The sequence below is a fragment of the Microtus ochrogaster genome, chromosome 1 (assembly GCF_000317375.1).
Source record: "Microtus ochrogaster isolate Prairie Vole_2 chromosome 1, MicOch1.0, whole genome shotgun sequence".
Lineage (NCBI taxonomy): Eukaryota > Metazoa > Chordata > Mammalia > Rodentia > Cricetidae > Microtus > Microtus ochrogaster.
The window spans coordinates 20,944,260-20,956,202 of record NC_022009.1 but is presented as its reverse complement, the minus strand read 5'-3'; the positions used below and the strand labels follow the sequence as shown (position 1 = coordinate 20,956,202).

General features: G+C 48.9%; 1 protein-coding gene across 3 annotated transcripts in view; it reads right to left on the bottom strand.

The window, feature by feature from the left end:
• Nucleotides 1-5,997: 5,997 nt before the first annotated feature.
• Nucleotides 5,998-11,943, bottom strand: part of Rgs6 (regulator of G protein signaling 6) — a 545,705-nt gene continuing 539,759 nt past the window's right edge. For 2 of the 3 annotated variants that reach the window (XM_026779939.1, XM_013346417.2), the window contains one exon: nucleotides 9,832-9,960. In XM_026779939.1, the coding sequence (XP_026635740.1) occupies nucleotides 9,910-9,960 (51 nt within the window). In that variant the 3' untranslated portion in view covers nucleotides 9,832-9,909. Of the gene's footprint in view, nucleotides 9,961-11,943 lie in introns of all 3 variants that reach the window. The other variant, XM_013346421.2, reaches the window with a different exon arrangement.

Below are 11,943 nucleotides of genomic sequence, written 5' to 3'. Positions count from 1 at the left end.
TTTCAGGCATATGAGCCACCATATAATCAACTCACATAAAAACACATGCCAGTGCCCTCAAGTCTATCTACAGAGCTGTACAGATATGGCTAGAATCAACTTTAGAACAGTTTCGTCAGGCCCCCAAAGAAACTCTATATCCATTAGCAATGATCGTTTTCAGCCCCTCACCAGTCTCAACCAACTTATTCCTGGACAACACTTGATCTGTGTTTTGTCCCTACAGATTTGCCTCTTCTGGACACTCTATGTGCATGGACCTGTATGGTATAAACTTCTATGTCCAGCCTCTTTCACTTAACATTGTTTCCAGGATTGAAACATGTTATATACTAGCACTTCATTATATCTTTACTGTCAAATAATATTTCATCTTATGGACGCAACACATTTTGTTTTCCTATTTTCCAGTTGTCAGGCAGGGCTTACTTCCAGTTTGGGGTTATTGGGAGTCACACTGCTATGAGCAGGAGCGTTTTACATTTTTGTATGTTTTCATTTCTCCTGAGTATAATAACTAGGGGTAGGGGGACTGAGTCATGTATTAATTCTAGGCTTAGACTTTTAAGAAGCTGCCATACATTTTCCAAAGATGATTCAGCCCTTTATATACTATTCCCGCCATGTCTCATCTTGGTATTGTAGGAGAGTTTCAATTTCTCTGCAGACATCTGTTATTATCTGTCTTCTTTGATATTGCTAGCCTAGTGGGTGTGAAACCATATTTCATTCTGGTTTCTATTTGCATTTCCCCTCGTGGCTCACAGTGTTGGGGATCTTTTCTACAGTCCCTGTCCCTCACAGTGTTTGGGGATCTTTTCTACGGCCCCTGTCCATTTGTTTGTCCTCTTTGGGGAAATCCTCAGAGCACCTCTGCCCATCTTTTAACCGTACCCTTTATCTTATATTACTGATGTTCAAGAATTCTCTTTCTATCCTAGATGTATCTGTCAGCTACATGATTGTCAAATAGTGCCCAATCTGGGGGTGTCTTTTCATTTCATTGATGGTGTCCTTTGAAGAAAAACAGCTTGCAATTGTGATGAAGTCCATTTTTTGTTGTTTGTGTGGTTTTTTTCTTTATTTATAGTCTGGGGGCTATAGCTAAGACATCACTGGCTAACTCACAGGTCACAGAGGTCTACTCCATTGTTCTAAGAGTCCCACAGCTGAGCCTTTGATCTGTGTCAGCTGATTTCTGATTGTGGTGTAAGATGGGGACACAGGGTCACTCTTCAGCTTCTGTTTCATCTGATTGTGTGGCACCATTTGCTGAAAAGGCCATTGTTTCTCCCATTGAGCTGTTCAGGCACTGGCAAAGGTGGACGGCCTGTGCACGTGTGGGTTCATTGCTCGACCCTCACTCTCTTCCTTAGATATGACCTCACATCAGCATTACACCATCTTGAGGACTTGTATCGAATTCTTAAGTTTTGAAATCCATGTCTTTCTGTTTCCTGTGTACAGCTGGAAGCATGCGCTCTAAGTGAGGCTGGAATGTGGCTGGAGAGGAAAGCCTGACAACAGGGGCCAAGGACTTCAGGAGACATTAAAGATGGGGGATCAGAGAATGCCATTTTTACACCTTGCCCAATGGAACCTCGTGTAAGCCATTCGGTCTCTTTTCCTTTCCGTAGAGTGCAGGTTCTGAGCTAGTTGGCTGTGAAAGAGATCTTTGATTCTAATAATTCTGGAGGCAAGAAAGTTTCAGTTTGTTTAGGCCAATTCTACCATGGGACACCCCCACCCGCCCTGTGACTTAGTATCTGTATGCAAATGCTTGTTTGTGTATGTGTGTGTGAATATGTGGGGTGTGCTATGGGATAATCCTTTTGTATGCTGTGAATACGTATTGTGCTCCCTGGTTATTAATAATAAAGCTCATTTGGCCTTATAACAAGGCCAAATAAGGCTAGGTGGGAGAGCCAAACTGAAAATACATAGATGAAGAAGGGTGGAGCCAAGGGAGAGACTAGCTAGCTGCTGGGGGAGCAAGATGCTAGAGGACAGGTAAAGCCATGAGCCATGTGGCAAAATATAGATGATTAAAAATGGATTAAGTTATAAGAGCTAGTTAGTAATAAGCCTGAGCTATAGGCCGGGTGTTCTGTAATTAATGTAAGCTTTTGCATCGTTATTTGGGACCAGGTGGTTGGGTCAAAAGAAAAGTTCTATTTCCATTTATGGGAGGAAGGTTTGCAGGCAGATGAGAGCCATAGTGCTGTGTATATTGGGTATCAGCCTTCAGCTCCGAGGTGTTGACCAACATGGATTCTCCCCTATGTGTGATTATATATGATGAGGATTCTAGGTTATTTTGTTATGCTCATGCCCACAAACACCTCAGAGAGTACCAAGAACATGTCTAAAGGGCACAATTGGTTCAACATGTAGCATGATAGACATCAATAAGGCTAATAACTGTAATGGGTCTCAGTGTATGGAATATAGTTAAATTTGTGAGTTCACAGCGCTGCTGAAAACAATCCCACTATTATCTGGAAGCTCTGCGTTCTGTGATTGGTGAGAGACCACCAGTTGTCCTCCAGGCTTGGACTGGTTCTTACTGCCTTACAACTTTACCTGGTTGCCTCGTCTGTGGGCTCTGTGCCAGCATGTCATGACCAGCCCGCTGTCATCCCCTGGTATTCTGTGTCTGTTTCGAGAAGGTGGAGGGAGCTGCAAAACTCTTGGTGTAAGGGTCCGCCCACCCAGAGTTGACCAAGCTCTGCCTGTTGGTAAACAGTTTCCCTCTCAGAGACAAACCTGTGCCTACTCTCACACAGTACCACTGCTAAAGATTAAGGAAGAATAACTCCCCATTGGGAAACAGGCCCCACTAACCTCCTCCCGGGCTCCCTTTCAGCATCCTGCGCTCTCTGGTGCATTGCGACTCCCTGTTTCCAAGCCAGAAGCTTCTATTAGAAGAATAAAGCATGTGTTTCTCTGCAGGCTGCAGGTCCTGTGATCATGTGCCTTCTCAAATGGGGGCGTGAAGATTTCAGAAGGTTAACAAAATGGCTTTTGGTTGAAAAGGTGTGGCCAGTGGGGCTCAGGTGCTTGGTGGCAGTGGGACCTATGCTCTCAGCTTTGCTCTTCCACTCCTCTCTTCCCCCTCTGAGCCTCAGTTTCTTTCCATATAAAAGCAAAATAGCCACACAAAAAAAATCACTGAACCCAGAGAGAGGACGTGGCCTCAAAGGTCACCTACTGTACGAGTCCCTTTATGTGGCTTTCTAAAAAAGGCAAACACAGGGTCAGAAAACAGATCAATAGCTGCCAGGAACAGACGGGTGGGGGAGAGATTGGTGGCAAGGGGCACAGGGAACATTTGGGGTGATGGAGTTGCTTCATCTTGATGTTTTTCCCCCTGTGGGCATTACATCATTGTGTAAGTTGGTCAGGATTGATAACACTACACATAAAAGGGATGAGTTCTATTACAAAAGAACACACACACACACACGTACACACACACACACACAGCTCTCTGAGGTCTCTCTCAGTGCTGACCTGCACTGATTCTCCCTGAGGTATGGCCATGGACAGCAGAGAGGAATAGCCAAGGTTTTGATTTGCTTTTAAACGTACCCTTCCCCAACTCTTCCACCTCTCTTAAACATTCTTTCCATGATGTAATGGGAGAGAGAGGAAAGTGGCCTTCGTCTTTGTGGTCAGCTGCCCAGGACTGAAGCCTCTCCCTTGGTGTGGTGGTGGATGAGTATCTTGTTTCTATAGATGTCAGTTGTTCTCAGGATGGAAGCCCTGTCTGCTCCTCTTGTTCTAGGTCAGGGGTCTGAGTCTCTGGCTTGAAATGAACTATTTCTGAGCATAATCTCAGAGTCCAGATTCCAAGGAAGAAGCCACGTGGCCTGTAGGACAAATGGAATTGTTGATGGAGGTGTGACCTCTTTTCTTTCTGCCTCCATCCAGGTCTGAGTGAGGAGCACCCTCCCCAATAACCAGCTACTCTGTTGTTACTGCTGGGTATCCACTGAGGTCATCCCAGGGACACAGGGAGCCAGGCTTCCACTGGGAGAAAACAGCAAGTGGTTTTGTGGCAGTCACAGAGAGGCATCAGCTTACACGGGCCAACAGGACCCATCGCCTTTGGGCTGGTGGGAAGGAATGGCACTCTAAAGTCATAGGGGCATGCCTCCTGCCTGGTCAGGGTTTGCGACATCTTCCACCACCACCAATTCCCAAATCCATTTCAGATGTGGTATTCACACCAGATTCTATTTCTGGAGCACTTGCTGTGCGCCAGGTTCAGGCTAGGTTGTCCATGTGAGTTTCCAGCTCTTCTCCCGGGAAGCAAGTGTCCAGACAGACTACATGGCTTGGTCTTTGCACTCCGTACTGGTTGAAACCCCTATGGCTTGAAATCAGCCAGGCCTGGGAAGTCCAGCTCAGGGTTCTGAGGCAGCTGGAACAGGAGGAGTGTGCCTGATGAACAACTCTGCCCCGACAAACTCCTCCCAACCCACCCTCCTTGAAGTTCACTAGACCCTGTGACACTTCTGTGGCTGTGTGACCTATCCCTCGGGGTGCAGAGACAAGGATGTCCCACAACCTTGACTCTGGGTGCAGCAAACAAACACGATGAAGAAAGAGAAAGACGAGCCTGGCAGCTGCAGGCACACACAGTGCCGCCCAGAGAACTCGGAGTTCCTGGAGATGAGGGGAACATGCTGGTCAGAGATTTGTAGGCCCAGGAATGGACGTGTCCAAGGAACACCTGGGTTTACAGGCGGGCACATACCAAGAGAAGTCTTAGAATTAGAGACCCAAGAATACCCTGGAGGCTGGGACCAGTGAACAGCAGAAAACTTGCACCAAGGATAGTGCCCTTTGCCAAATAGGTCCTGAGAAAGGTATTTGTAGATAAGAAGCTGCAGGGTAGATTGCAGAATTCCTTTGGGTTTTAACTGGTCCCTTCCCCAACCCCCACCCCGAACTTGCACCAAGGATAGTGCCCTTTGCCAAATAGGTCCTGAGAAAGGTATTTGTAGATAAGAAGCTGCAGGGTAGATTGCAGAATTCCTTTGGGTTTTAACTGGTCCCTTCCCCAACCCCCACCCCGAATCTAAACAGATATTTGTCCTCAGAGGTATGTAGAATTGTATGCATACTCAATGACAGTTTGCTAGACAAAGATTGTGGAAATATGTCAGATGGTAGGCTGGCAAGGGGGCTATCTGGTTCCCTGGGAGGGGGGAGGCGGTTGGGGTTGGCTGTGGCAGAGGAAGGCGGAGAAGCGTGGCTGTTGTGGGTGGGCCAGGGGCCCGATGGCAGGGCAGAATACGAACTGGAAGGAATGGGGCACATGTCACCTTGAACCTGACCTTCTACATCAGGAGAGCTGTACAGTGAGACGGCCCTGGCCCTGAGAGACAAAGATGTGACTGGCGACCCATTCCCACATCTCTGAGATCACTCCTACTTTCAGGAGCAAAATTTCTGCCTCTGAGGCGTGCTGCGAGGAGCCAGCCTCCTCATTATCAGAGGGCCCTCGTGACTTTTTTCCCCATCCTCTTTGCCACAGCCTGATTTTCAGGCTCCAGGTGTCCCGCTGCTTAGGCAGTGGTGGGGAAATGAGATTGTCTGTCGCTCAGGAAACCAAGACTCCCTGTAAGGAACAGTCTGTATATGGCAGACTTTGGTTCTCAGACTTTATTTAACAGGGTCACGCCTGCGTACAGACATCAGGGCAACGTGACCACCTAAAGGAAGGTACCTTGGCAGAGACTTTGGTTGTAGCCTTTTGGTGACACTGAGATCCCAAGCTACTGGGACCATCTGCTTTTTCCTCTCTTGCTCTGGTGTCCCCAGGAGAGGGAAACAGAGAAATGGATTTGTGTGTGGTGGTGAGGGTGGTAGGTAGTGATGAGCCAAAGGAAACAGTAGGTACCTTTTTGTTATTGTTCTAGAGGTGCATTCTGCCCATGGAACCCCCAAACCAAAGAGCCACACATAGTTAGCTGGACTGTAGTGGGTTCAAGTAGTTGTTTATTTTTAGACCGTTTCCAGCATGTTTGGTCCTGGGGTCCAGTCCCCAAATTCCAGAAAAATAAACTAATGAGAACCACATGCACTACGAGGAGGCCATTCCGACGTCTGTGGTCATGCGGTGAATAGTCGTAGGCTATAGGACAGGGACCCTTAGTGTGGGCAGGGCTCCCCACCTAGATAGCTGATGGCAGCTGGCTCTGCCCCCTCACTGTGGCTTGGGGAATGCTGAGCCCCAGTTATTTGGATCCTGCCACCCCAGGGTCCCTGTCCTTTATTGCTACATTTGCTACTTTGCTACTTGATGGCCCCTGAGTCTTACCCAGGGGAGGCCTTATCACTGGGTGGCACTAATGAGTAAGTTGCTGGCATCTGCTGTTGCCATGGTTACATGAGCACAGTCCTCTTTTAGAGGGTCTGGTGGTAAGTTATTAGCAGTTTATTTGACCACTGTTCCAACTATCCCACGGTCCTTACCACTTATTCATCTCAGCCAGGTCCTTTAAGAGGCTGGTGACATGCTGTTTGACCCCAGCCCTGGGCTTCTCACTTCCTTTACCTTGTTGAAACATTCTCCTCCAATAAATTCCCCAGAGCCCAAAGATGGACAGCCCCTGATCCTTTCCCACTTGTGGAAAAGGCTTCTAGATGCTGTCTTCTGAAGGCTACACAAGGAGAACAGAATAGGAGGACACATTTCAGGAAAACACACCAACTTGCACAACAAGCAAGGGGGCCAGGCTCCTGGTTCTGTATCCTGTTGGTGAGGTAGTTTGAACATCCCAGGAATCCTGTTGGGCACGTCCCATGAGTTTGGCTGGTCCAAGCAGCAACTTACGTTGTAGGAGGCCCTTTCTGGGTACTAGCCTGGTACCTAGCTACTGAGCTCTGGGCAAGCCTGGAATACACTTCACTAACTGTACTTTCTGTTGGACCTCCCTTTGTTTCTGGGGCACAGCAACAGCTTGCCAGGGGGAATGACACTGCCATGCTACTTTCTAGAATGGCAGGTAGTTTCTTGTGCCTATCTGGGCCAGGCTGGTATAGCAGTGGGCTGGGCATTTAGATGTACAATCTCCCAGCTCTGTTCTTCTCATGCAGGGAAACCTTATTTCAGCTTTTGTCCCCTGCCTTGGCCATAGGTGTCTCACAGACTGAGATGCGGGGTGGGGGTGGGGGGTGTTGCCAAAATGTTATTTTCTTCACAAGTCATCATGGGGTAGAGTCTCATCTCAGAGACCATATTGGGTTAGGAGAGCCCAGCAGGCTTCTCGGGGCCACGATGGGGCGGAGGAAGGAATCTGCTTTGCTGAAAAATGATTACCAAACATAGATTTTTGTCTGTGTGTACCAGGTCAAAGGGAAGTTGGTTTATACCCAAGTTTTCAAATCTTTGCATGTCAAACTGACTTGGGTTTGTCATCTTGAGTTGAGTGGCTTTGTTTTATTTCCTTAGCTCCTTGCCTGATCTACTAAGGAACACATCATAGTGGCCACACACTGAGGTCACCCCTGTCGTGATATGAGGTGTGGTGTTGGGGGGCTTCTTGCTCCAGGCTGGAATGCATCTGAAGTGTCCGTCCTTGGCGTTATTGACCTGCTGACACTCCTCTCTTCTGTCCTCTGAGGGTGTCTAGAAGCTTGCCTCCCATTCCATCTCGGGACTAGAGTACACCTGGCTCTGGGTAGGCCATATGGCGACCTCCAGAGCGGGGTCAGTTTTCTGGTTAGCATAATGTAGAAACAGCGGACAAAAATTGGGGCAGAAAAGGGGCACAGAAGCCACAGACAAGAAGTCTGCCCTATCCAGGCTGTAGCCTGGCTTAGCATGTGTTGTCGAGTTCATGGGGGTGGGGGGGCAGGAGGCAGCCAGAATCCTTGTCCTGGATGGGTGAGGGCACAGATGTACCCATTGTTTGAGAACATCAGATGTCTTGGTGTCAGAACAGCCTACGGGACCCTTGGTAGGAAAGAGTTTCCTTCGGGCAATGTTGAGTGGAGATGAACTTGGACTACAATTTTGTTCAGAAACTGAAGGGTTCTGTGTAGAGGATTTTTTTTTTTTAAAAGAAAGACCTAGAGAGGAAGAGTCAGAAGACCCCATTACTCAGATTGTGGCTTCACTTCTTTCACTTATTATTCATGGGATCACCTAGTATTTACAAAGAGCCAGGCTCGGTGGGAGCAGCTGACGAGAGTCTGGGTGTTTATAGTCACTTTTGGAGGCTCCTTCTGATTTCTACCATATCTCAAGGAGAAGAGGAGTGGGAGACAGAAGAGGGGGTTAGGAATCTTAGAAGGCGGGATCTAAATGCCCGTGGTGGCTCCCCTGTGATGGACAGAAGGCTTGTGGATCTGGTTGTTGTGTAGAAGCAGGTACGGGCAGGCTTTGCGGGTGGGGGCTAGGTGGATGGGTCACATGGTGCACCCAGGAGGCTGGGACTGAACAAACACTTGTGTCTTTGGTTACCAGCTGGTGAGCTTGCTTTCACAAGCAACACTTTCTTTCTCCTTCCTTCCTTCCTTCCTTCCTTCCTTCCTTCCTTCCTTCCTTCCCTGTTTATATAATCCCAAGAGTTTTCACCTATGGCCAAAATAGATCAAAAGAAGGGGCCAACAAACAGGTATTGGCAGGGAAGGTGTGTGTGGGAGGGCGTGTTTGACTTTAAAAGCATGTTGCTTACTACAGCAGTGTCTGAGGGCTCGTGGCAACCACAAGAACAATGACAACTGTGTTACCTACCATTTGCTAAGCACCCCCTATGCGTTCAGGACCTGACGTGGCACTTTCTGGGCATGACTTCACAGCCAGGTTGGCAAATGGTTGTTCTGACACACAGGAAGAAGACAGATCTTTTGCAGGGTCTTACACAGTTTGCTCTTAGCTAGATGATTTGGCTACGTTTAACAGGGTACTTTGGCTGGGCCCTCAGAATGAGGTCGAGAAAAGGAACCTGTGGTTCTGGCCCAGTCCTGCCATTGTGCATATTGTGTTTTAGCTTCAGGAATAGCTGAACCTTAACCCACCAAGAGTCTGGCCAGGCCTGGTGCTAGCCCCACAGCCCATTCACCTCCAGGAACTTGGGCTACCGGTGGGGAGAAGCCCAATGGCCCCTGAGTTCATGGCCACGTTTATTTCTAGTAAAACATGAGGGAACAAACCAAGGTGCAAGGAGCAAAATCATTAGACAAGGAGAAATCATATTTTTAAGATTTGTCACCAGAACCTTCAGTGGCTGAACAACACACTCTGTCGTCTACACTGGACCCTTGGACATTTGAGGGGACCTGAGGGTGGCCACCACACCCACAGAGACTTCTTTTAAATTTGGTCTCAGAGAGGGTGGCAAGAACTTGAAGTGCCATTGGTGCTGAAGGTGTGACGTTTGACATTTTTGTGAAAGCAGTGTCTGTCGTCCGTCCACTACACCTGGGTGGCTACCAATGGGGGGGGGCAGGGGGCAGTGAGTGCAACAGAGACTACGCAGGTGATGTATAATACTATGTGCCCGGCTCCGCTCATCCCTCCCAAGTTTGCTGAAAGCCGTGGTTTCCCAGATGACTGGACAGGTGAGGTTAACATCGCAAGTGGTATTCAGGCCCCACGAAACATCCCCTGGCCAAGTTAGAAATGGGCCCTTGGAGAGAATAAGCATTGACGCGAGACTGTACACGAGAGAGGCATCAACAGGGGCCTCTCCCTGGCTGGCCCAGCACCGCTAGACTCTTTCACTCTGGTCTCCCCATTCACCCACCACGTCTCCCCCACCATTGCAATCCGTGGCCCTCACTCTTTCTCCTTCACAGTGACCAAATCTCCCCACAAGGAAGCTCTGTCGTTGGATGTGGAGCGCCGCCTGCCCGGGTGCTCTGCGGGCCCAGGCCCTGGGGTGGGGGCAGTCAGGAGGATTGCATCAGGCCCGTGAGGCGCTTGCCCGCCAGCGACTTTCCCTGCAGAGAGAGCCGACACAGAGCACGCACAGGTGTGCAGACACACAGACAGACAGAGACAGAGACAGAGAGCCAAACAGGTGAATTAATCGTTGTAGGAGTCACTCTGGCCAAACCGTTCAACCGCCCAACCCAGCTGATCATGTTGATAGGGGATCTCTAGGGAAGGAAGCCCCAGCTAAGGACAAATGGAAAAATAAACAGGACTTTGGGCAGGTTAAGGGAGTGAGTGTATATGGCTAGCACTCCAGCTGGGGTATGGGAGTTTTACTTACCAAAACCTAGGCATTAAGGCCCTCAGATCCTTTAAGACCCGTGGGCTGCCCTTGAACTTGGTTTTACTCTAGTGTGGAAGGAAACAGTCTGCTGGGGAGGTCTGAGGTCAGGAAGGGTGGGTTGACACCAAGAGATAGTGACTACAGATCTGGTGATTGGAAAGTAAGGAATTAATTTGTCACGGGAATTCTGAAAACTGTGAATCCTACTTTTGGAGGTTTGAGATAGGATTTGGGGACTTTGGGCCCCGGGTGCTGTGACTGTAAACATGACTGGAACCTTCAGGGTTCTCTGGAGGTGACAGGAAGGTGCACTCCTGCCACACTTAGGACCCTGATTCCCCATGGTAGTGTGACGACCCTGAACCAGGAAGTCTATGAACTCTTAAATCCTATGTGACTGTTATTTTCAGAATCAAAGAATAAGCAGGACGGTGAGGCACAGAGGCCTGGCACAGTCTAGTTGTCTACATGGTCTGTTGCCGTGGCTGAGGAGCCTGTGCTCTGAACAGCCCGAGGAGGCCCATGGGTGAATGAGGCTTGCTTCCCTTGACACAGTTCCTACTTGTTCCCTGGGCACCCTTTTTAGAAATTCATATTATTGGACAGGGGTCTCAGAGAAGAGGGTGGCGGGACCGGAACACATTGATCACCATGTCTGGGAAAACATCAAAGGCTGCCCTGCTATTGACAGTGGGTCAGTGACACCATGGCCATCTGCAGAGGGCAGCCCCATCAGCAAGGGCTGTGGAGTTTGGCAGTGAGAAAGTGCATGGGCCAACCGTTTCTCATGCTCATTTCCAAGCAGGGTGTGAGGGCTCATTTTGTTTACTGGGCTTGACTGTGTGGAAGCTGGATGTAATTAAAAAAAATTGATCTGGTTGGTGAAGCCTAGTAGGGTACTCAATAAACCTGCTGATTGATGAATTGATGGATAATGGGCAGGTCTAATAAACGAACAAGAGCTTGGAGTGCCAGGATCCAGGGCTGTGTATCATTTGGCTTAGCTCTCTTGGAGGGACACAGTCAAACTAGCAGAGACTGTGATGGCGTAGAGGAAGGCTTGCCCAGAAATGGAATTGCCCCCAGGAGCTGTCAGAAAACTCTACTTCTTTTGTCCCTTCATTTCTCCCCTATCTTAAAATCACACACGCAAACACACACACAATCTTCCCCATCAACAACCTTATATCTCAATCTTCAGATGCACTAAACTTAGCCTGCAGCAAGCTATGTTTATACTAGGCTAAAGCCTTTTCAATCAGATTTAAGAAACCTTTGAGGGTTCCTGTGCTGGTGTGTATGTGTGCACAGGTAGGCACAACCTCAGGTGTCATTTCTGAGGCGGCAATCATCCATCTTTGTTTTTGAGACGTGGTTTCTCATTGGCCTGGGCTCCCCTGAGTAGCCTAGGTTGGCTGGCCAAGGAGCTGCAGGGATCTGCCTCTGTTCATCCCTGGTGCTGGGATTATACCCACATCCAGCTTTTTATGTAGGCACTTTGGATATCAAACTCATGCTCTCGTGCTTGTGTGGCAAGCATGTTATGTGCCTAGCTATCTCCCCAGCCCATCCTATGCCAGTCTGAGAATCACTGGAAGGATGACCAGGCCTTTTGCAGAAGGGCCAGTGCTACAGTGCCCCTTAGAAGACAGACACCAGCTTCCAAGGCCTCCAGCCCAGCCTGGCTCTCACTCTCCGGGGCGTC